At 41.8% G+C, this 24,392-nt stretch overlaps 1 protein-coding gene across 1 annotated transcript in view; it reads left to right on the top strand.

Annotated features, from left to right (window-relative positions):
* The window catches only part of ptprdb (protein tyrosine phosphatase receptor type Db), an 87,592-nt gene that overhangs the window by 45,906 nt on the left and 17,294 nt on the right, over positions 1-24,392 (top strand). The window contains exons 5-27 of the mRNA XM_083979211.1: positions 465-653; positions 4,310-4,327; positions 5,992-6,102; positions 7,717-7,986; positions 9,435-9,544; positions 10,057-10,254; positions 10,612-10,737; positions 10,900-11,047; positions 11,199-11,344; positions 11,633-11,777; positions 12,670-12,972; positions 14,182-14,375; positions 15,107-15,133; positions 15,797-15,914; positions 16,213-16,800; positions 17,185-17,279; positions 17,873-18,129; positions 19,953-20,043; positions 20,794-21,018; positions 21,126-21,286; positions 22,789-22,800; positions 23,442-23,554; positions 24,292-24,389. Coding sequence (XP_083835337.1) covers positions 465-653; positions 4,310-4,327; positions 5,992-6,102; positions 7,717-7,986; positions 9,435-9,544; positions 10,057-10,254; positions 10,612-10,737; positions 10,900-11,047; positions 11,199-11,344; positions 11,633-11,777; positions 12,670-12,972; positions 14,182-14,375; positions 15,107-15,133; positions 15,797-15,914; positions 16,213-16,800; positions 17,185-17,279; positions 17,873-18,129; positions 19,953-20,043; positions 20,794-21,018; positions 21,126-21,286; positions 22,789-22,800; positions 23,442-23,554; positions 24,292-24,389 — 3,743 coding nt within the window. The remainder of the gene's footprint in view (positions 1-464; positions 654-4,309; positions 4,328-5,991; positions 6,103-7,716; positions 7,987-9,434; positions 9,545-10,056; positions 10,255-10,611; positions 10,738-10,899; positions 11,048-11,198; positions 11,345-11,632; positions 11,778-12,669; positions 12,973-14,181; positions 14,376-15,106; positions 15,134-15,796; positions 15,915-16,212; positions 16,801-17,184; positions 17,280-17,872; positions 18,130-19,952; positions 20,044-20,793; positions 21,019-21,125; positions 21,287-22,788; positions 22,801-23,441; positions 23,555-24,291; positions 24,390-24,392) is intronic.

Below are 24,392 nucleotides of genomic sequence, written 5' to 3'. Positions count from 1 at the left end.
ACACATTGGTGGATTGTTGATATTTATTATTTACAATAACAGCTATGTACTGTATTTGGGTGAACAGTGACAGTAGTGACAACAATACTATGTGCTGGAGATGTCACAACAGATGAGTAGGGATGCCAGAGTAAAAGCATGAGGGCGGCTAAAGAATTAGTTAACACCTTCAACTCCTACGTACCATTATAAGAGGTACTGGTATAAAAGCAAATTTGATCAATTTAAAAAAAAAAAAAGGCAGGCCTAAAAATCTGAAATTCTAGTATAACTCTATCTGGTATAAAATTGTGTCTAATCTCCACTTTCCTGTATTGAAAATTTAGAGTTTAATAAAAATCCACTTTAAATAAAATCCATTACATAGACACTTTTGGAAAGGGCACTTTAGTTGTGGGAGTAGAGCACAAAAAAGGCCACTGCTCTCTGCTGCTCAGCTGAAGATGTGTTTTTGATCTTTGCAGAGGACCAGCTGCCCTCTGGGTTCCCCACCATAGACATGGGTCCCCAGTTGAAAGTGGTGGAGCGTTCCCGGACCGCCACCATGCTCTGTGCTGCTAGCGGCAACCCTGACCCAGAAATTACCTGGTTCAAGGATTTCCTGCCGGTCAACACGTCCAATAACAATGGACGAATCAAGCAGCTCCGCTCAGGTAACCAGCTCTTTTATCCCTCTGTTCCTTCCGTTTCCTTTCAACCCCTGGCTTTTATTTCAACCTGAAGGTTTCTTCCTCTCTACTTTGCTTTTATCCCTCCTACGATATCCGTTCCTTTCTCTGTCTTTTTCCCAGCCAATCTATTTTTTATTTCTCTGTTCTTACAGAGTTTCTGTTATTTTTGCCCTCGTTCACCCCTCTTCTTATTGCTGCTCCACACTCCTCGTGCCGTGGTTACTGGCTGTGTTTCTCAGCTGCCCCTCTCTGCTGCTGCTGCTGTGCTATGATTTGACTGTGTATGGTTGCCAAACCCCTCTAAACTCCTCAAGGCCTTTAAAAGTGAACTCCCATTTTTTCTCTGCAAACTCTCTGAGGTCTTCCTCTGCAAATCACCATCACGAACGGTTTAATTTTTCACTTACTAAAAACATTATAAAATATTTGTAACAACACGCATCAGTGCGCTCCATGTCTCTAGTCATATCTCAGCAAATTTCTCCACTGACAGAATTTGGAAGGTAAACCCAGGTGATGGTGGCATGTACGAGGGAGTGGCCTCCCTAAGATAGCTCACTGCTGTGACTTAACAATCAAATAACCTTTGGTTTTTCCTCATTTCCTGGAAAGCGTGTCTTGCGTGGGTGTGAAATCAACTCACAGACATTGTATCCAAGATTTTTGTTATTTTTGCTTTGTTTTCTTTTTTTTTGTTTAGGAAATACACTGACAGAATCCATTCAATTAAAAGACAGATTACTTTAAAACACATACAGAATAGAATCAGTTCAAATCAACCCGCTCAATCCATTTGAGTCAGTTTTTCTAAAGCCACAGTAGTGTGTCACATCCCAACTTGTTGTAGCAAGTCCCCTCCCCTCCTCAGTCCTCCTTCTGCTTCCAGGGACCAACTCTGGACCCGAAACCCCCTCTTTTCTTGTGATTGAACACCCAACTCTCTGCCTTCTTTACAGACAACAACCTTCTTTGCTTCTGTCCCTGTTTTTTTTTTTTGTTGTTAATTCTCTGGCTCAGCCCTCAACAGCCTGCTCAGACTCCCTTTTGACTTTTATTTTACAGAAGAAAAAAAAATGAATCGTAAGGATTAGAAATAATGTTAAAAGTTAAAATGTCAGATATATTAGCCTTGCTTCTTCTGTGTAACGATAACATAAATGACTTTCACATTTCTCTTAAGCTCAGACTTTTGTGTAAATAACCAATACAGAGGACTTTTTTTGAAGTTCCAGTGCTTTTTCAAGGTGTTTCTACTAAATCAACTCCTCTGTGTATCCAACGGTCAGATTATAATGCCATGTCTATGCTGTTTCTTTTCTCTCTGTATCTTTTTAACCACAGAGTCCTTTGGTAAGTGCTTCTGTTCCAAGGCCCACACCCTCACAGTCCACTTTTATATACTGCTCACTAATGTTGCTACTGTTGCTGCTGCTGCTCACCTATGCAAATGTTGAGGTGTTATTAAAATGCATGGCATGCATTTTACTAACAGTCACACACACAATATAAAATGAGACACAGATGCAAACACACACACACATACACACACACACTCAACTCTGAAGACATCCATTCATTGTTTTGGTTAAGTCAACATAGCCTACTATAGGTGCTACAAACTGGTTGTAAACACACACATAGACATGAATACACATATACAAACACACACACACACACACACACACATCTGTCACCCCTGAGGTAGTTGGCCTCACCCTCACCTGTGCACCTGCAGCCTTTCCACACCCAAAGAACTGCAATAACTTTGTCCTCACACTCACCTATTTACTTTTTCCACTCCTTCACTTATTCAATTATTCTGTCCCTCACTCACTCACCCACTCACTCACTCGGTCATTCACTCACCCACTTACTCTGTCCGCTCTGCTGTATAGAGTTTCCGCTCAATAAGCCATCAGCTGTAGATAGCTGTTAGGTAGGCCTCTGGTGGAGCCACTGGAGGGAAATCAATAGCTGCCAGGTTTCAGACTTGTAGACGTTGGCCACACAGTGTAGTAACAGTATGTGTACTATGTAGTAAACTTGGTAACTGCTGAGAAGAAAATACTGGTCTACTGTGGACACCCGCAGTTTTTTAGTATAGTTCACAAAATCCACTCTTCAATTCTATATTTGGTAATTTTGCCCAAAAAGTGCTATAATTTCAGTTTCTTTGAACATTCACTTTCTCTGGGATTTTCTTCCTTTAATTGATAATAGTATTAATAATAATATTATAGATAAGATGCCTGTGTGTGACCACTATTAGTTTAGATTAGTAGATTGGCCCTTCAATCCATTAGTCTGTGATGGAAAATTAGCTTGAGGCATTTTTGATGGTTGACTGAAGTTATTTTTTATCTGTTTTATTCAACTGACTGATGCAGTCTCAGTTTAGTTGCACAATACAAGCAATTTTGTTTGCAATTTGAAGGGGGGAAAAACATCACATTGGGCTCTGGGAAATTGTGATCAATTTGAACTACTCTCTGACATATTGACCAAATAATTTACTGAGAAAACAGCGGGCAGATCAAACGATAACAAAAATAAATGATAGATGAAATTGAGAGACCAAAGTGGGGGTTTGCGTTCATCAACTCCGATGTCATTTTCAAGTGCCTCAAACACTTCAAGTGTTAATTGTAAAACATATAAACTTGTTTCGCAGCGCCGAAACCAGACACACCAGTCTAGTGTCTAGCATGAGTCTATTGTCTTCGCCCCCTCCCACCACGAACGAACCTCTCACAGTTTGACTGCTGATGGTCGATCTAAGATACTGAATCCGTAAACACACCCTTCGCTCTTTGATTCTGAAGGGCTGAGACATCGACTTGACATTTACCACTGATGCTTTAGATTGTTGACAATTTCTTGGCTGTCACACTCAGTTGTGGCCCCCATGGAAGGATTTGGACTCGATGTCACATTGTCTACTTTTGCCAGTTACACACCAGAAAAAAAACACACGCACAAAAAAAGATATGGTTTAGGGAGAATATTTTTAAACATCAAGTGTTGGAGGGTGGATTTTTCCTTTAGGAACATTTGGACAAACAACAGTAATATGTGTTTAAGTACTTAAATCGATAGACTCTTCTAGTAGTGAGATTAAACCAAGGTTTGACCTACATGGAGGACAAGAGCAGGTTGAGACTCAGGGCAGTTAACTCCGCCTCTTAGAGAGCCAGCCGAGAGCAGTGCAGACACTACCCCACTCCTACAGCCACATCTGCCACTGCTGTAAGTCAATGAAGTCAAATCAATAATCCATCTCCTTATAGCTCTGTCACTCTGTCTCTCTACGTAGTATCTGTCTTTCTCCTCTTGGGCTTATTCTGTCTTTATTTATTCTGCCTTCTTCCTTCTATGCCTCCTCTTCCTACTCTCTCTCTCTCTCTCTCTCTCTCTCTCTCTCTCTTTCTCTCTCTCTCTAAGGATCTATATTTTGAGTCTTTTCTCTCTGATTTAGTTCTTCTTCCTTCAAAGTTACCCTCTCCCAACTCCCAACTCCCAACTCCCCACAGTCCCCCAACCCCCAAGTCCCTCCCTCCCGTATCCCGTTCCCCTTCTGTGGTACTAACATTTTCTTCTTCTTCTCCTTCTCTAATCTCGTGCATTCATTGCCCACTCAGGTGGCACGCCCATACGAGGTAAGACTGCTGGGAGGACCAACATGACACAGTGGCCCGATTCCTTTTCGACCCCTCGTTCCTGCTTGTCTCTGAGATCTAAAGAAAAAAAAAAAAGCAGAGCAGCTCTGGATTGGGCTCATCAGTGTGGGTTCTAGTCCAGAAAGACTTTGCCACATTGGTCAGACTCATCCAGCTGCTTCAGATCTGCAGCAGGCGCAAGAGGGGGAATCGGAATTGAGCAAGCAATTCATTATACTATGACTTTTAATCACCTCCCCTCTTCTCGCCTTCCATCCTCTCTTCATCCTTTCATTTCTCCATCTCCGCCTCAACGTTCACTTTGTAACACAGAAATCCATCGCTTCCTTCCTTGCCATATTGTGATCTCTCTTCTGTATTCACCAGTTTAACATCATTTAGCTTTTCACATATTCTTTGTTTCCAATCTAAAGCATGATATTTACAACCTGTTTTTTTTAATTGCTTAGTTTGAGGTAACAAAGCATACTTTACTTTTTTTATGACCTGATTTCCCTTTTTTTCTTATTCTTTTTTTTTTCTTTTTGGGGGGTCTTGACCTAAGCTTGGCCCAGCCTGTCTCTCTACCTTGTCTATATTTGCCCAATCAAACGTCCCACTTTTGTTTTCCCTCCCAGCTGTTATTCGCTCAGCCTGAAAAGTCCAGATGGTGAAGACTCAGACACACTTGCAGACATTAGTGTGCTCACACACACGCATGAATACACAAACCTGCACGCACACACACACATGCATTTCTTCATAGTTTTTTACCATTACTTTCTCTCTCATTACCGATAAAAAGCCCCAAACAACCACTTTTTTGATAAAGTTTTTATGGGCGCTTTTTTGCCTTACCACACCATCTTTAAAGAACCTCTGGTTGACTTTTTTGACAGTTTTTCTATTTTCAGGGAGTGAGAAAGCATCGGTCCCTTCCCAAGGCTTTGCGTATGTCGTTCCTTTTTGCTTTTTGAATCTGTTGGCCTTGATGGAGGTCGGTTGATGTCTTTACCTCCTTATTGGGCGTGTTTTAAAATGACATCACACTCCTGATCCCATTGGTGGATCCGAAAGGGTTGGGGGATGCCTTATTGCCATGGCAATACCTTTGTCAGATTTTATCGTTGAAAACTGAAACATGATTTGCTCCCTAATGTAACTGCATCTCAATTTTCAGCAAAGACTTTTCTAAATGCTGTATTTGTGACTGGATTTCTCCACCTTTTGGCTGGTTGGTTTATTTGTTTCTGCCTTGCATGTAGACTACATTCTGCATTTTTGTAGGCTTTCTATCAGTATCTTTTTTTTTCTTTCTTTTTTTTCTTTTTGTTGTCTTACCATTTATAAATCAGGAGGCTGGCCCCTGTTTTAGGCAGAGTCTTGAAACTTGTTAATGCCTCCCAATAGACGTGGGTCCTTTTTTAGCCCCTTGTTCTTCATAGAGAGTTCAGCTTGTTTTTGCTGAAAACTCTGACCCATTTACCCTTTCTGAAGATTTTACCATTTAGATGTTGATGTGTTTATAAACTGTACCCAGTTTACCTAATGTCATCCAGTTTTGTGTGATTGCTCTTTCTCCCTCTCTCTCTTTCTGTGTGATTCTCTCTCTGTCTCCCCTCCCTATTCTTCTTCTCTTCCTCTCCATCCCTCCCTCCATCCAGGTGCCCTCCAGATAGAGATGAGTGAGGAGTCAGACCAGGGGAAGTATGAGTGTGTTGCCACCAACAGCTATGGGACACGCTATTCCACCCCAGCTAACCTCTACGTCAGAGGTAAGAGAGGGATAAAAGCCAGCCTGTTAGGTTTAAGGACCACATTGATAATGAATGTGCAGTTTGGGGCTTCTTTTCATGGAGTGTATTCATACTTTATTTTTTTTACATAGACACCTTCTGTTATGAATGTGCACTTATCATATTAATGTGATGTGATGCTATTAGACTTTCTATGTTTTACAAATCTTTATCTGTAGAGACGTAAAACTGGATGGTTTTTAAATGAGAGCTCCTCTACGTCAAGTTGAGATAGGGCTGAATGTTTCACTCAGGCTATTAATCTCTCTGCCCTCAACTCTTAGCCTTTAGACCTCAGAGGAAAAAAACCAAATCATTGTCTGGTTAAGACTTGTGTTTCTCCCCAAATCTGACAGGCATCTCACTTCCTCAGGCACTGTTTCCTTCAAAACACACACACATACACACACACACTCATATTCACCAAATTTTTTGCATCTTAGAGACATTTTCATTCCCGGGGCCTTTTGCTCTGTTGTCTGCCCCCAACTCCACCATCACTATCCCCACCCCCAAAAAAAGGAAAAAGAAAAGAGCTTTAAACAGCGTAAAATGCTCTTCTCACTCCCGGAGATGAGAAATAAACACACACACAACTGGACGTACACACACATCTATGTCATATATATATATATCTTTATATATATAAATACACGCGCACTCTCACACTGAAACACTCAAACAGCACAGAGTCAGTGATGTGCGTCTAACAGTGCTTGCAGGGCCAGTAAAATCTTGCGGTGCTGCTCAGTGAGTGTTTGACAGGCGGTCTATGGAGACTGCCGCCAGTGGAAGGCTTTCACCAACACGCTGGCCATTTATGGCCTCTGTTTTTATTCTCTCCTCCTTCTCCTCTTTCTCTCTTTCTCCTTCTTTCTCTTTCCTTTTCTCTTGGCTTTCCCCTCTTTCTGTTGCCACCTCGCCATGCCCCTTTGTCTAACGTGTTTTCTCTCTCTCTATCTCCTGTCTCTTCTCTGATATTTTCCGTTTCCCCCTCCTTCATCCTCCTCCTCCTGCTGCGCTCTGTCCCACCTCCCTCTGCAGAGCTGCGAGAAGGTTGGTATTGTAACGACTGTGTGGCTCCTTTGAGTCTCTCCTGAGTATTTCCTTTTCTTCCATTAAACTGCCATTTGTGTTTGTGTGCCTCGGCTGTTTTATATGTGTGGGACTGAAGGTTTAAACCTGCCTGTACAGTTTACTCCTTTGAGATGTACTGTACCCTGTGTTCTTTCTTTTCTCTTTTTTCCCTGTGAATGCATGTGTGTTTGCTACGAGTTTTTTTTTCGTGAGCATCTTTTGTGTTTCAGTTCATAAAATATTTATTGAAGCACACCTAAAAACACCATGAATAAAACATTTTGATATCACATGCGCCATAGTGGTGATGTATCAGACTGTCTGAATGCTTGCAGTCTTCTTTGAACACCATAAAACTTCATTTCAAAGCACATGGCACTACAAAAAGATAATCATCCCCCCGGGTATAGACCCTGATTTTTATCCACTGTACTGCACTCTGCTCAACAACACTGTCATGAATTTCTAATCATTTATTTTCTTCTGCCGCCCTGCTTTCACTGCTATCCGGTCCAGTTCGTCGTGTCCCCCCTCGCTTCTCCATCCCCCCAGCGGACAGTGAGATCATGCCAGGGGGGAACGTCAACATCACCTGCGTGGCGGTGGGTTCACCCATGCCCTATGTGAAGTGGATGCTGGGAGCAGAGGACCTGACGCCCGAGGACGACATGCCCATAGGCCGCAACGTCCTGGAGCTGACTGACGTACGCCAGTCGAACAATTACACATGTGTCGCCATGTCGACGTTAGGCGTGATTGAGGAGGTGGCCCAAATTATTGTTAAAGGTGGGTTCATCAGAGTGTGTGTGGAAAAAAGGAAAGTGTGCGAGCAAGAGAGGCAATGATGGTTTGACCTTGCCTCGAGTGAGACTTTGATTATGACTTTATTCAAAAGAGCAAAGTGTTAAGTTGACAATACCACAGCACATTCTGTCTGTGTATGAGCACTTGATGTGCTGAACTATTGTGGAAACATTTCTATTTTAAAAGACAAAAGATGAGTCAAGTTTGTTTTTTTCCAACAATATCTTTATTTATTTCCAAACATAATAGCACATAGCTACATACTGTATAACCCATGGGACTCCAAACATCTGCCCCAAACCGTGCAGAACCCATGTCGTCAATGCATAACAACAAAACAACAACACAAATAATAAATATGAATCACTAACGAAAGCAGGACTTTAAATACATAATATAATAATACATATATTACGTGAGTAAGTGAAATATATATAAAAATAAAATAATTAAACAATTTTTTTTTTAAATGGGGAGAGTAAAAAAAACAACAACCGTACTCTGCTCATACTCACAAGTGTGCACTGCACATAAAATAGATAGCAATCACTCAACACCAGACAGTAAACATTTTTTCTAAATGAGCTGCAGAGGGCTACGGGTCATCTCCAGGTGTTTCCACCAAACCAGACAAGTCTTTATTCTAAATGGGCCCCAGATGTTATCAAAAATAGATTGTTTACCCCTGATTGCATACGTGAAGATGAGTCAAGTTATTCTATTTCCTGAGTGTTTCATACCATGTACAGTAGATGCAGAGTATATGAATGAATAGAATAAATAATTTGTAACTAAAGTGACAATTACAAAGAGATAATAAGGAAAATAATACAATGTGATAAAACAAAAGTAAAACATCTTATTACTCAACTCTCTCTGAATGGAAGGGGAAGAAAATGGTTTTGGTGCTTTGTTGTGTGTTTAGGGAAATTTCAATATTTAATTAATATTGTAGGAAATCTACAAGAAAATCTCTTCTGTCCCCGTTTTTCATGTTTCTGGTGCCGGCCACAGAATCACTTTTCTCCGACTGCTGTGTTCTGTACTGACCCATTTTGATGTTATCACCAAGCCTGGATTTAGTAGTCAATATACACAGTTTTGAATTTGGATTATATATGTGGCGAGTTAAAACTCTCTTTGAAGTGATAGATAACGAGTTTTTGAAGTGACAGGATTTGTTTTGTCCAGTCGTCAAACTAATTTAGTTCATAATTGTTTTTCTAATTATTGTGTAGAGATTACAGTCATGGCATCATTCTGATTCTGAACGCGTGTCATCATTAAATTGTTTCCAACTTTTTCAGTCAGAACAAGTTTAAAGCTCCATAATTTGAACGTCTTTTTTATGTTGTTGTTGTTTTCATTATGGTGGGACAGCACATAAGATTCCTCACTCCTTCTCTCTCATTCTTTTTTTTCCCTGTTAGCGCTGCCAAAGGCTCCTGGCACCCCTGTGGTGACGGAGAGAACTGCAACAAGCATCACCCTCACCTGGGATTCTGGCAACCCTGAACCCGTCTCCTACTATATCATCCAGGTGTGTAAAGGACACCACAAGCACATACACATTTCACTCTTACCCATGCACTACCTACCGCACAGCACTGCTGCATGTGCACACAGGTCTCTGTGACACAGCCGGAGCTGCACTAGATTTTTATATGAACATAAACTGTTATTAACTGACTAAATCCCTAAGTATGGCTGCAAAAGAAAAGAACCCCTTGTCTCTCCTGATAGTGATAAAGTTGCCCACATAGCTCAAATGAAATTCTGGTGTCTTGTGAGCAATGAAATGTAAGAATGAAACACAAACTGCTCAAAAAGTAGTGACCAAATACTTCATTCACAAAAATCAGGACAGCCACATTAGTAATTTGTGCATGTTGTGGCCAAATCCTGGTTTGTAGAAAAGAGAATGCTGTCTGGAGTTTTTTTGGTGTAACTGTCTATTACTGTTATCTAGAGCTATACTGTACATCCTCTGTACAAAGGTGACTAATGCAGCTTTAAATGAACACATGCTCTCTCTTCCCTCTTCCTCTCCAGCACCGTGCCAAAGGCTCAGAGGACCCATATAAAGAGATCGATGGCATAGCCACGACCCGCTACAGCGTTGGTGGACTCAGTCCGTACTCCCACTATGACTTTCGGGTAGCAGCAGTTAACACCATCGGCCAAGGTCCCTCCAGCGAGGTGGTGGAGGCCCGCACAGCAGAGCAGGCCCCCTCCTCGCCTCCCAGACAGGTCTGCAAGATGCCTTGATTTTACAAAACTGACATTTTCAGTATATACGTAAATAAACACTTGATTTTAAAAGATGAAACACGTTATTGTTCAGCGCCTTCGTCTGTTATGGTTTTTCTTTATCTCAAGCTTTGCTGTAAAGCAATATATAATTGGTTGCCTGTTATTTTGAGGGGCAGTGTTATTACAGTAATTACAGAGTATTACACATTTCAGTGTGAGATTTTCAAACGTTATCTTCAAGTTATTTAAAAAACAAAACAACTAACTCTCTCAACAAAACTTTCTCCAATAAAAATCCAGTCTACACTTCACCCCTGCTCAGTGGTGCTGAAGTTCTTCCTGTTTACCCTGCAGGTCAGAGGTCGTATGCTGAGCACAACAACAGCCATCATCCACTGGGATGAACCAGAGGAACCTAACGGACAGGTCGTTGGTTACAGGGTGTACTACACCTTAGACAACACTCTGCCAGTCAACCAGGTGTGCATCTGCGTGTTCCTTGCTCCCTCTAACTTTGTTGTTGCTCCTAATTAACCACAACTGACTGATAACTTGTGTTGTCTGCTTGTATCCAATACATGAGTGTGCACCTGTGTGTCTGCTTGCATTCATGCACTGTGCTGTCTTTCTGTTATTGTGCAGTGGGAGAAGCAGATGGTGCGGAGCGCCAACTTCATCACCATCCAGGGTCTGACTCCTAACAAGACATATTACATCAGAGTGCTGGCCTTCACCTCTGTAGGAGATGGGCCTCTGTCCCAGGACCTGCAGATTATTGCCAAAACTGGAGGTAAGAGTTGAAAGTCAGGGAGGTGAAAGTGCACATTAAGTGTCAGACAGATGTACCACACCACACTGGAAATGTGTGCACTCATCATCCTGAAAGAAAATTACAACAAACGCTTCGGGTTTTGCTAATCCTGTTTTTTGTAACTCTGCAGTTCCATCCCAACCTTCAGAATTTAAGGGTGAGGCCAAGTCTGAGACCAGTATCCTGTTGTCTTGGGTGGCTCCTCCACAGGGTGGCCCAGACAACCAGATCACAGGATACGAACTGGTCTACCGACGAGCTGACGACACAGAGGAGGTAGGACTGAAGGGAGGGGCTTCATCCTTCACTTTGGATTTGTAGTTAAGAGGACGTTTTAGCTGGGCTAATAAACTCATGTATGGACAGAGGGATGATAACAGATTAAAGGACAAGTGTTTGACTGGACAGATGGTGGAGCCAGACAGAAGATGAATTAATGCTGATATTAAAGGGGAACTGAAGAGTCCATGCTGTTGTTTCAACAACCTGTAGTTAATAGCAGATGCAACCTTTTCCTTCTGCTACTCTGTCTCACTACCTGACGTCTTTTTCACATCCTCACAGAAGAAAATAAGCTTTGAGCCGACCACCTCCTACCTGCTGAAGAACTTGAAGCCTTTCTCCACCTACACCTTCCAGCTCGCTGCCAGGAGCAAGCATGGGATTGGAGCATATACCAACGAAGTGTCCATCGACACGCCACAGACGCGTAGGTCTAACCACATGTACTGCTGTGTGAGAGTGAGTGTGCTTGGGGGGGTGTGTGTGTGTGCATGTGTGTTTGACAATGCAAAAATGACAATTTAGACAAAAACTGAACCATATTATGTAATGCAAGAGCTGACCATCATGAATTTAGATGTCACAGACAAAAAAGCAAGAGTTGCAGCAGCATTGGTGTGTTTTTGCATTGTCACAAAAAGGGGCCACCCTCAATCCAGATTATAACTGACCTCAGATTTGATAAATCAACAAACAGCAGATAATATCCGTATTATTTTTAGAACTTAACCTCAGAGAAGGTTTTTCAACAAACTCAACTAAATTATCACTGATAGCAAATACTTCATTTGTTGGCCATCAACCTGAGGTCTGTAAGAGATTCAGTACAATCCAGGTAAGAAGCCAGAGGTTTGTACAGTAGATAGAGATGATGAGAACTCCATCATGGATCAAGCACAGAGGCTTGGGTAGGCTGTAAGGACAAGTAAGGTATGAGAAGGTATGTTTGTGTGTTAAAGGTCTAGTCAGTGTTTTTGTGTTGCATCTCTTTTAAGTCATTCACTCGTTTTCATTAATCAAACATTTCTGCCAACACAGAAGTTGACACCCATCATTCAGTATCTCTGTTCAGCCATCTTGCTTTCTAGTTTCAGGACCATTTTTTGTATAAGCTTCAGTTCTCCAGTGTTTTGTTTTCATTTTATGTTTCTTTGTCTTTTGTTTTCTGTCTCTCGTCTGCTCAATTTCATCCCCATTCCTCAACGGCAAACCTCACTCCTTCACCTCTCCACCCACCAATAACAACTTTACACACACAACCAAATAACATTCACCCAAACAACCCCCCTGACTGTGCTTCCTCAAAACTGGCCAATCAGTTCCTTCAGCACCTCCCCAGGACATCACATGCACCAGTCCCAGTTCTACCAGCATCCTGGTAAGTTGGAGTCCACCACCTCTGGAGTTTCAGAACGGCATCATTACAGGATACTCCGTCCAGTACTCCACCACAGAGGGCAACAAAACTTCCAAAAGAATTGATGGAATTCCTCCGGAAAGTTCTCCCTATCTCCTGGAAAACCTGGAGAAATGGACTGAGTATGGCATAACAGTACGAGCGCAGACGGAAGCTGGGGATGGACCAGAAAGTTTACAGCTGCTTATCCGCACCGAGGAGGACGGTATGTTCCAAAACAAACCCCATGCCTGTCTTAGGACGGTCCGCCCCACTAACAATGGTTACCTCTAACTCACTTATCATAGCACTAATGCGCTCAAAGCAACCTAAACTAACAGCAAGCTTCTTCCACCTGCCAGTTTAGGCATTTTGTCTATTCTTGAGCTGCAGTCTTAACGGATGATGCATTTAAGAACTATTGTCAGACCCTTCAGTTTGGAACATCTCTCCTTTATTCCTCCATTACTGGCAGAAACCTCCAACATCCGGAAATCTCCTCCTGCTACCCCCTCACCGCTGCTTTCTCTTGCAACCCTTTTTTCTCCAGCAGCCATTTTTATCCTCTCTTTTTTTACCAGCCTCTTTTATCCACACTTTCCCCTGTCGTCTAAAAAACGCTGTATTTTGGGAAAAGGTGTGGTCGGGATTTCCCTGTTTTAAGATGACAATTTTCCCCACTAACAATACCAGAACAAACCCTTTGGCTATGGCTGTACCTCGGCCTTTCCTCACCTCGGCTTTTCTTACTGACCCTCTGTCCTTCCAACTCCCCTGCAGTTCCCTCACAACAATTTGAATATCTTTCAACTACTTTTAATCAATTTGTTTTATTGTGCCTAGAGCAATTTGTAATATTTTCAGTGATACTTTTTGATATTCATGCTCATTCTCCTCATCTCTGCACTAAGAAAATCTTCTGACTTCAGCTTTCTTTAGAGTGCTTATGTGAGGGTCAGTCAGATAGCAAGAGGTGACTCTAGTTTTTTCTTCTTTTTTTCAGTATTTTTTTTTTCCTTTTTGTGAGAAGTGTAGTTCTTGGCAGCACGAGAGAGCTTTTTCTTGATAACAATATTTTCTCTTTGACTGCCTGCCACTGTTAATCTGCCCCTGGCAACAAATCCTTTTCTATCTGCCATTCTTATCTTTCTCTACATTTGCTTCTTATCCTTCACTGCTTTTTTCCTCCATGTTTTTCCTCAAGCACTCACATTTTTACTATTTTGACTTTTTTCCAAGACATCAGAGCAGTTTTAGACTTTTTGGAGGGTTGTATTTTTACATTTTTTCAGCTTTTGAGTTTTTTTTTTTTTTTTTTTTTTTTAATCTGCACCTAAAAACAAGGTATTTTTGATTAGAACAAAAAACTTCACTAAAGTGAAAGGAGTGCCCATCATCTGTGACTCTTGACCTCTATCCCAAAATGCATTTTTAGTTCCAAGTGGTCCTCCGCGAGGGGTGGAGGCAGAGACTGTGAACGCCTCGGCCATTAAGGTGAAATGGCGAGCACCAGCGCCGGAACGGCAGCACGGTCAGATCAGAGGCTACCAAGTCCACTATGTAAGGATGAACTACGGGGAGCCTCAGGGTCAGCCGTTCATCAAGGACATCCTCATAGAGGACACACAGGTAACACTAACATGCTCTTTTACACCTTGTAAAATTAAATTGACTGTGTCAGGGAGATGATGAAACCCAAACAATATTTCATGTATGCATGTCTTTTATTGTAGAGTATTGTTTAGTTTGAAATGTAGTTTAACTAAAGTCACAATTATTAGACACAGAAATTCTTAGTTTGTCCCAACTCATGAGTTTTACATGGACATGTTTCTCAGATGAGAGAGCCAGCATGTGGCCATCTGGTTATTACTATAGATGAGATAAACATTTTGCCTGATTTCCTTTTTCAATTCTTTGTCTGTACAGTTGTACAACACAGTACAGCAATCTGTTGCAGCAATCTGTCATTGCTTCCATATAAACGTATTCTATGACTCACAGGACTGTGCTGAAAATAACAACTAACACAAATGAACGGTTAAAGAACTGAGGACACACCCAAGATTGTTCAAATACGTAGATTAGCACTCGCACATCTGTCTGTTAGCTACAGATGGCAGACAGCTATTGCTTTAAAATAAAAGATTCTGACTGGATGAGACGATTCAAATTTCAGGTCCAGGATGGATAATGAACCTCTGTCTGTTTCTGATAGTAACTGATAGTTCTATGAGGGTAAAAGTCGGTGCATGTGACTTCAAGAGTAGAAAAGACACAAATTAAGATTTTATCCAAAATATTAAGAATTGTGTGTTTCTGTCCTTCTTCTCTTTCCTCCATGCTGCGCCATCGTTCAGTGGGAGTATGATGACTTAACTGAATATGTGAGTAAACCTTTATTTCGGGCAATTATTTATTAAATATAGTAATAATTAAAATAACCCATGGAGAGTTGACAAGTGAAAGAAGGGCTTGAAGCCCAGAAAACCCATTTTTCTTTTCCATTCTGTGTTCCCCAGAATGTTTAACAAAGGACTGCAGGAAAACACATAGATAACACATAGTAATTTGTGGATATTGCCAAAATATTGTGATTTAATGCACACCGCAGGCCAAGAAATTGAAAAAATATTGTGTTTGTTGTTCCGAAGGAGACATCTAAATTAATTTTGAGTCCTAAATGACATTTTGTGTAGAGAGTGGGCCATGTTTTCAGCTCTGTTGAGATCATTTGATATGGTTGTCTGAGTTTTGGTGAGCTGATCATAAACCAAATCTCCAGTATTTTCCCCATTAGCAATGAAAGAAAGAAAGAAAAATGACTTCAATATATAATTCCTGGCCTGAGAAAAGAGCTGAATAACTCTCTGTGCTGGTACAGCATCAGAAAAAAAAATCACAGAATTGTAGCTTTTTGTCACAGAGGGTGCACTTCTTGACTGGTTTTGACCTGGACCTTTAATTAAACTGAAGTCCCGGTCATTGTTCTGCAGGCTCACAAAAGTAGTTGCCTTTTAAAGTTGACTCTGTTTTCCGTTGTCCTGCAGGAGGTCGTTCTTGGAGACCTGAAGGCAGACACTTCCTACTCTGTATCAGTGGGGGCTTACACTGCCAAAGGCGATGGTGCTCGCAGCAAGCCTGCTACAGTCTGCACTGCACTGCCACGTAAGTGTGTCCACTCAAAGTCTTTCACAAACGTACTGAAAGACAAAGAGCTACAGACGCACACACAAACACACAGAACTCGTATAGATCTTTGAGACAATAGCATCACTAGGGGCCATTAAATCATTAAATTGGTTTGTCTCACTCTGTCACACCTTGCTGTGCCAGTAAGAAGCCACTCACTTGGAGCCATATTAAGCAGATTTTGCCTGAGGTTATAAATAATGTGCACTGCAATTATCCTCTAATTATCTCTGCATCATTTTCTTTTTGCTGCCCTCCCTGTTTCCCTCTCTAGTGCCTGAGAATCCCAAGCTGATGGTAAGTGCCACTGATGCAGGTACTGCTCTGCTTCAGTGGTATCCACCTCCAAACCCACCTACGCCACTCCTCGGATACCGCCTCACCTTTGGCCGCATCGATGTCCTACCCTTTACGGTGGTGGAGTTCCCCAGCAAAGAGAACCGGTACACCGCCCAGGACATCCACAAAGGAGCTAACTATGTGTTCAGACTCTCTGCCCGTAACAAAATGGGCTACGGAGAGGAGGCGGTAAAGGAGGTGACTACACCGGAGGATGCTCCCAGTGGATACCCAGAAAACATCATCTCTGAGGAGGCCTCTGCCACCTCCCTCCGGCTGGCCTGGAAATCAGTCCCCCTAATTGAGCAAAATGGGAAAATTACAAAGTACTCAGTGCTGTACAAGGATATAAACAGTCGAGGGAACGCCTCAGAAGTTGTGGTGCCCGTTCCAGGTTCAAGTGTGTTGTTGGAAGGTCTGAGTGCCGATACTGTGTATGATGTCAGGGTGTGCGCGTTCACAGCTGTCGGCCTCGGGCCGTACAGCCCCAGTGTCCAGTTTAGGACGCAGCGGCTGGACCAAGGTAGGACTCACACTCAGTTTCTAACAACCCATCTTCATTGCTTAGGATGCAAAACGCGCTTCCTAACAGCACAACTGTGCATATATTGCCCCACATACACATGCACACTCACACACACCATCTGATGACAACATCCTACGTGTCCTTTTTCGTTGTCTTGTCACTGTAGTCTTAGACCCAACGTCCTTTTCCAAAATCAAGGTAAGAGTCTCGAGTGCTGTCCGGTCACACTCACTGTGTGTTTAGCAGAGCAGGTAGCTAGCTTGAGACTGGTACTAGACAATGATACACAGGTAAGGCCATTGTGTTTGGTGCAGTGGAGAGATTAAATGAAACTTGGTGAATCATGTTCATGTTTTTTTTTTTGTCTCTTTTGTGTCTTAGTCTTTGCCACCAACTTCAGAGTAAAAGCAGCCATGAAGAACTCTGTCTTGCTGTCCTGGGAAATCCGAGACAAGAACCCCGCCCAGCCCTTCACTGTGAGCACACTTGAACTTTACCATTTGAATGTGGTTAAATATAAATTGGAATTCAAATATCGACCAGGTTGCAAATAGTGTTACAAATAAAGCCAGATTTTAGAAACAAGCCCGATGTTTCTGGTGAGTGGGAATGTGAAATGTTCTACAGTGGTTCGGATGATTTGTAAATAATGATTTTGATCATTTCCAACAATTTGACCCAGTTTTTCGGTGTAAAGCTGCTGTTGATGAAAGTCAGCTCTTCTTGTCTGATAGCTGACACAGTCTCTAGAGACATAACTGGATTATGCTCTTTGAGCTGCTAGAGGGCTTCTAATGTAAAATATATAAAGGATGTGTTTAATTAGCATTAACACCAAACAGCAACAAAAGCAAAGTCTGTGTTAAAGCATAATCAGATAAAACAAGGAAAAGTGAAGTAAAGGACAGTTGTTAATAGAGGCTCAATTAAATGGCTAGTTCTCTCTCTAGACCTAATCAAGTAAATGTACATATACAGTATATTCAGTTACAAACAAGAGCAGTATTGTTGTTGTATGTACATAGTACTACATATCATTTTTCAATGATGTGACACACCCATTGTGCAGATCCTGTATGGAAAAGGACAGTCTGTTGAAGTGGACGGCAAGCAAACTCAGAAACTGATCACAGGCTTGGAGCCGGACACTCAGTACTCCTTTCTACTAACCAACCGGGCTAACAGCGCCGGGGGCCTGCAGCACCGCGTCACCGCCACCACGGCCCCAGACATCCTGAAGACCAAACCTACCGTGGTGGGAAAAACCAACGCAGACGGCATGGTGACCGTGCAGCTACCAACTGTGCAGACCACAGCTAAAGTCAGGTAAAGATGGAGGACAGGGAGAGGGATGTAAGCGAGCATATGAAACAACCGGTTTAGTCTAATGAACAGGTGTGAATCCTGTGATGAATGCAGAATTGGCTCCAGTTAGGTTGTTGTAAAATGAGTTGTTCTGTAGAGCGTGAGAGGTAATTTCACTATTTCCACCCGTTGCTGCTTTTCATTTATTGGTCTATCAGGAGGGATTTCTCTGAGTTGGCAGCAAAGCAATAGTCTGAGAACTCCCACAACAGGCCAAATGAAAGCACAAAGCTGATAATCTTATCTGTTTTTTGTAACCAAGAACAAATATAGACACCAAGAGGAAGCACTCCTTCTTATTCATCCTTGAAGCACAGCCAGAATCACTCCACATGCTACTCACATGTGCTGAGAGCCATTGATCTTGTTATTTGTCAGTCACCTCAACAGGCTTTTAGAGTGTTTTTGATCCCAAACAGCATTTTTCTCTCTTTGGCATAGTCTTTCCCAGCCTAGGTGACCTTGTTCTAGACAGCACCAAAAACTTTTTTTTTTTTTTTTTTCGTTTTTTCATTTGATTAGCTTTTTGGACCAACTAATGCAAAATTTCCAGATTTGAGCACTTCAGTTTATTCTTAATTGCTATTTCTGTCACTACTTTCTACTGTACCACACAGCACTGTCAGCACAGTGAAAGCTTAAGTGCCAACATGGAGCTGTAGAGTGAGTCATCCGCTGAGGACACATGGGTGATTTTGGTGTCTGCGCTCTTGCTGCTTGATGGGTTCTTGTGGTCTGATGACTTCCTTTGAAAATCCCCAATCCTGTGAAATCATTGTCTTTAACATTCAAACGTGGCTACATGTTCCCAAAACAACCACAGTGTTTGAGTGTTTGACGTACACTGGTGTGTCAGAGCTGTTACTGCTGCATGAGAAGATTGACACCAGTCACGCTACAGCCAGCAGCCTGTTAGCTTAGCACAGTGGTTCCCAGCCTTTTTTGGCTCGTGACCGCATTTTGACTTCACAAATTTCTGGCGATCACGTGCCGTCAGTCAAGATGCGCCAGCTCAGATATTTTTATTTGCTGCATTTTGAACTCGATTATGTTCGAGAAAGTTAAAGTATAGAATACAGTTGTTTAAGATTGTATGTGGTGTTATTAATCATAATTTAAAAAAGGATGATGATAAGTTAAAAAAAAAAAAAAAAGCTAAGTAATTTATCAGTAAAAGAAACTTCAGGCGACCCCATTTGAATTCCTGGCGACCCCGCATGGGGTCCCGCGACCCCAAGGTTGAAAAACACTGGTTTAGCACTTGAAACAGCTAGCTTGGCTTTGATTAGCAGCACCTCTTAGCAATTAAACAACTGAGTTAAATTCACCTAACTTAATTATAATTGCTAATTGGTGAACAGATTTAACCTTTTCCACTAAGTAGTCTATCTGCTTCTCTCCATTTCACAGCAAAATGTCAAGCTAAGCTAACATGTAGGCTGTACATTCTCATACAACGCACAGATATGAGCCCAGTATCCTCTCACCTGATCCTCAGAAAAATGGAAATTAATGGCCAGTAGCTGAAATCAATAAAGCATTTATCTCTTCACACACTCACACAACTGGCAAACCCACGCAAGGTGCTGGCCTGGCCATCAGGAGGAACTTACCAAAGGGCCACAGCCACAAACCAGCTGAAATTGGCTTGTTTCCGAAAATGTTGAACTACTGTATTAATTTGACTGTTGGAACACTGAGCTTTCTCCAGGGACTGAGACATCGAGGGTATGTGTTGTCCATGGTATGAAGTCTAAACCCATTGTATATGTGTCACATTTCAGGGGCTACTATGTGGTGGTGGTGCCACTCAAGAAGCAGAGAGGAAAATTCCTGAATCCCTGGGAGGAGCCTGACCAGATGAACCTGGATGAGGTAGGGTGTACAGCAGACAGGAGTCTGACACTAACAGCCAGACAGCAGTCATAATGAAGATGTTATTCTTTCATAATAGTGACGTTCAGGCAAATGGAGATGATCGGCAGTAAATGTGATAAAGAGTGGATACAGGAAGAGATGAGAACATACAAGTGTAGCGCTGTAATAGGGCTATATAAACAACATTAAGTCACATAAACAAAGATATGTGCTGAGCCTTGTGGCAAGGTTTTCTGCCTCAGTTATATCAGACTATTTGTATCATATTATGTAAAGGTGACCTGGCCAACCACTGCCGCTTCGGTCCATAACAGATAAGTCTGGCTATGCGGGACTAATCCAAACAATACTTTCACATGCCATTTCCCATCTAATTCCACCCCCTGCCTCTTTCTAAAAACTTCTTCTTCATCCGTACCTCATTATGCTCCTCTGAAAGCACATTGGTGTGTGAGATTAGTTTCAGTAGAGTTTTTATGGTGCCCACTGTCTCACTGGATAAATGTGGTAGCAATTCAGTTGATGATGATGATGATGATGAAGACATTTGTGTTTAAATGATATTTCACCATAGAGCCCATTTTTCCTACACTGATGAGGCTTTTATTTCCATTTTGCTTTATTACTCATCTTTTATACTCTTTTTCCTGCCTTTGTTCCTGTTCTCTAATTCCTCACTCCTCTTGTCCTTTCCCTTCGCCTCTGTTTATCCATGTCAAACCTTCCCCTGTTTTCCTTCCCTTTCAGCTTCTGAAAGAGATAAACAGGACGAGTGTCAGTCGTGCCCTTCGCATCCGAAGACAGGCTGGCCAATCAGATCCCAGAGCCTATGTCACTGCTCACTATAAGACCCTCCCCCCTGAGTTCACGCTGGGTGACGGACGAAACTACGGTGATTTCCGCAACCGTCCACTTCAGAACGGACAGGAGTACGTGTTCTTTGTGCTCGCGCTGCTAGACCTCTCAGAGAATGTGAGTAAAAATAGAAACACACACACTCACACACAGTTCATCCATCTGAAAACTATTTAATCTAATTTATGTGTGGAGATACACAATGAAACCATGTCCTCCTGCAGACCATGTATGCCACTAGCCCTTACTCTGACCCTGTGACCTCACTGGATGTGGATCCCAAGCCAATTGTTGACGAAGAGGAGGGACTGCTGTGGGTGGTGGGGCCTGTGTTGGCTGTCATCTTCATCGTCTGCATCGTCATCGCCATTCTCCTCTTCAAGAGGTAAAAACAGCATGATTATTCCAAGAAATAATAAACAGCTCATTAAATCACTGGGTTGGTGGTAGAAGGAGAAAGGAAATCAACAAGATCTGGTCATAATGTTGTATACGACTCAACCGTGAGTGGTCGGTATGCGAACTTCAGTGTGGTTGAAAACGGCTGGGAAACTACTGTCTTCAATGAAATGTAGCTAAACTGGCTGGAAACGTCGCTAAGCATTGCTAGATGAGGGAGCATGCTAATCAGCATATACATGACGACGACATTGCCTTATATTTGCATTTAGCTGGGTTGAGCTCTTTATCTGTTTGCTTCCCTTCTGCTCTCCATCCTCACATACTGTATTTTAGTACACCTGATGGTTTTTTCCATTAAAATGCTCTCATTTATTTGTTTGTCAGTTGTCAGACAAGGAAAAGGTGACTGAAATCCAGCCCATTAAGATAACATGTTAACCATAAATCACTTCTAAGCCTCACGGTTTTAACACTGTGACATCGTCTGAAAAATTCACCAAGCACATAATATGTTAAAGACAAAGACTGTGCTGTGAGTTGAGCTATATTTACTTAAATGCTCAGTCAGAGAGAAAGTTAGACAGACGCAGCAGAATACCAGAAGTCAGAAACTGCTGTAAAGACGCCTGCCTATAGATAGACTGTCTTGCCTGAAGCAGCAGTTTTCAGTCACCTTTAACACAACAAGGTCATAAACAACAGCTGAGCAAATCCCAGTTGGTTCATTATGTGTGTTGATTATTTATGACTCATACTTATGCAAGACTTATATTAAGGTATATCTATTTCTTCTCTGCAATGAGACAACAAGACTAACATCTCAATCTGTTACTAATCATGACTGAATTTCTGCTCACAGGTTCGTACTGTATAGAACTGCCACTGTTTGGTGCGAGAGTCTGTGTAATCTGTTTTCAAATCTATTCACAGGGAGAAAAGTTTGCTAACAGAGCAGAAATGGAAAGATAACATTATGGCTCATTAGCATAATTCATGATAATCATCTGGTCTTCTAGCTAGAGCTTTGTTAATGCACTGGATAATTGCTGTGACCAATGTGGCATAGCAAAATTATTAACCTTGATGGTAATAATTTAAAGTTCATAAGCCCTGGAGTATAACCTGTGGTGGTTCTGCAGCCATTAGCGTCTCACTTGTAGCAGAGTTGCACTTTTGTTATATGTTTCCAGCATGTTATTATGTAGGAGATGTCACAGTGCCAGGGGGTGCTGGGCGATAATGTGCAGGCAGTGTTGTGTGAAAACACAGGATGGCGTTTTTTTTTTTGTCATTCTGATTTATATTAATGGTTCATCCTCACATCTACAGGAAGAGCATGGAAGGAATCTGCATATCTACTTAGTTTTAGTGAGAGGGACACACTGATGAGTTCAGCATTGCTTTAGTGATGTTTTTTGATTGGACACTAATGTTATTCATCCTTGTCTTGTTCTTTTATCTGCCCCTCTCCCTGTTTGGATCCAGCAAACCTGACAGGTAAACAAACACTATCTATTACCATTTCCTCTGTCCTAAAGGGATGTTTTTCTTTGAAAAGCCTTTGCAAAGAATACGTAGATAATAGATCCCAATGGAGTCAGGATTATCCCAGCGTTTCTCCGATGAGGGCATATTAACCTGCAGTGTGAGGGATGAATTGTACACTACGAGTCATACAATTTAGAAAGGGACGTGGGCATAAAATCACTTAAATATTAAATATTCAGAATAGGAAACAGTGACCACTGCACTGCATGAGGTTTTTCATTTCAATTGCTTTAATGTTGCTTCTATCTCCAGAGGAGACTATGAACAAAAGCAGACCCATCATCACACCAGACAATGAGCTGACCATTAACATATTAAAAGCTGCAACACTAGCAAACCTCTGGTTAGATTTTGAAACAGAAAAGTACAGCTATAACCCTGATTGTTCAAAGAATAAGTGGCTTGTCTTTGAAGTCAAACACTTACATCACTGTGCCCCATTCATTTCATTATGAATCCCAAATATTGAGGTTAGGCCTAAATTTGCAAATTCCACATTTTTATCAGATCCAGGTTTTTCCATTCACTGACAGGTTCAGTCTATCAGGTGGAGGTGCATGTAAATGTTGTCTGCTGATGTGCTATTCCAGAAAAAGAGCTGAGGCTGAAGGCAGGAAGGGCAGTTTCCCTTGCAGCAAAGCCATGTCCTCTCACCATCCCACTGATCCCGTGGAGCTTCGCAGAATTAACTTCCAGACCCCAGGTAGAGTGGACACTCAAAAACACACAGATAAACACAAACAGACACTGTGTAGCTGGATGATGTGACTTCCTAAGTATTAGTCCTGTTTTTGTATGAATAGGATTAACCCTGATGTTGTTTCCCTTTTCAGCCTACCGCGTATCAGTGTACCGTGGTTATCGTCGTTTGTCAAGTTAGTTGGTCTCAGTCCACCATAGATCTTCTTTTCTCTCTGTTATCATTATCTTTCTGTCTTTCTCTCTGTCTTTCTTTCTTTCTTTCTTTCTTTCTTTCTTCAGTCTTTTTTTCTGTTTTTCTTTCCTTCCCATTTTCATGCCAACTAACCGTCCATCCCAAATAGGATGAAGCTGCTTGAATTGACAACATTTCATCAAAATGCCGCTGGACTACTTCTTTAAAAAACCAAATATGTTTTTTTTTTCATGCTAAATTTTTTAACCGCCTGTGTCATAGTCTTTTTTTATCTTCACCAGCAGTGTGCATTTACTCTGAGGACATGTTATTGTGCCTCAGTAACTTTCAGAACACGCACATTGTTCTTTCTGTCTGTCTGCCTAGAGAGAAAATGGTCACTTAACAAAAAAAAAACAACACTTCCATTTGCTTCCTCCACTGACCATGGACAGAACACTAAACAACACATCCTCTGAGAATCCTAACTCTAAACATTTTCCTCCCAAAGAGTTTAGTTGTACGTGTATAGAAATGGGCTCTTTTTCTATTTCTGTGCTCGGCAGGCATGGCAAGTCACCCGCCTGTCCCCATCTCTGAGCTGGCAGATCACATTGAGCGCCTCAAGGCAAACGACAATCTCAAGTTCTCTCAAGAGTACGAGGTA

Source organism: Trachurus trachurus (assembly GCF_905171665.1).
Source record: "Trachurus trachurus genome assembly, chromosome: 1".
In the NCBI taxonomy this organism is placed as follows: Eukaryota; Metazoa; Chordata; class Actinopteri; order Carangiformes; family Carangidae; genus Trachurus; species Trachurus trachurus.
This window is presented reverse-complemented; position numbering and strand designations above follow the sequence as displayed.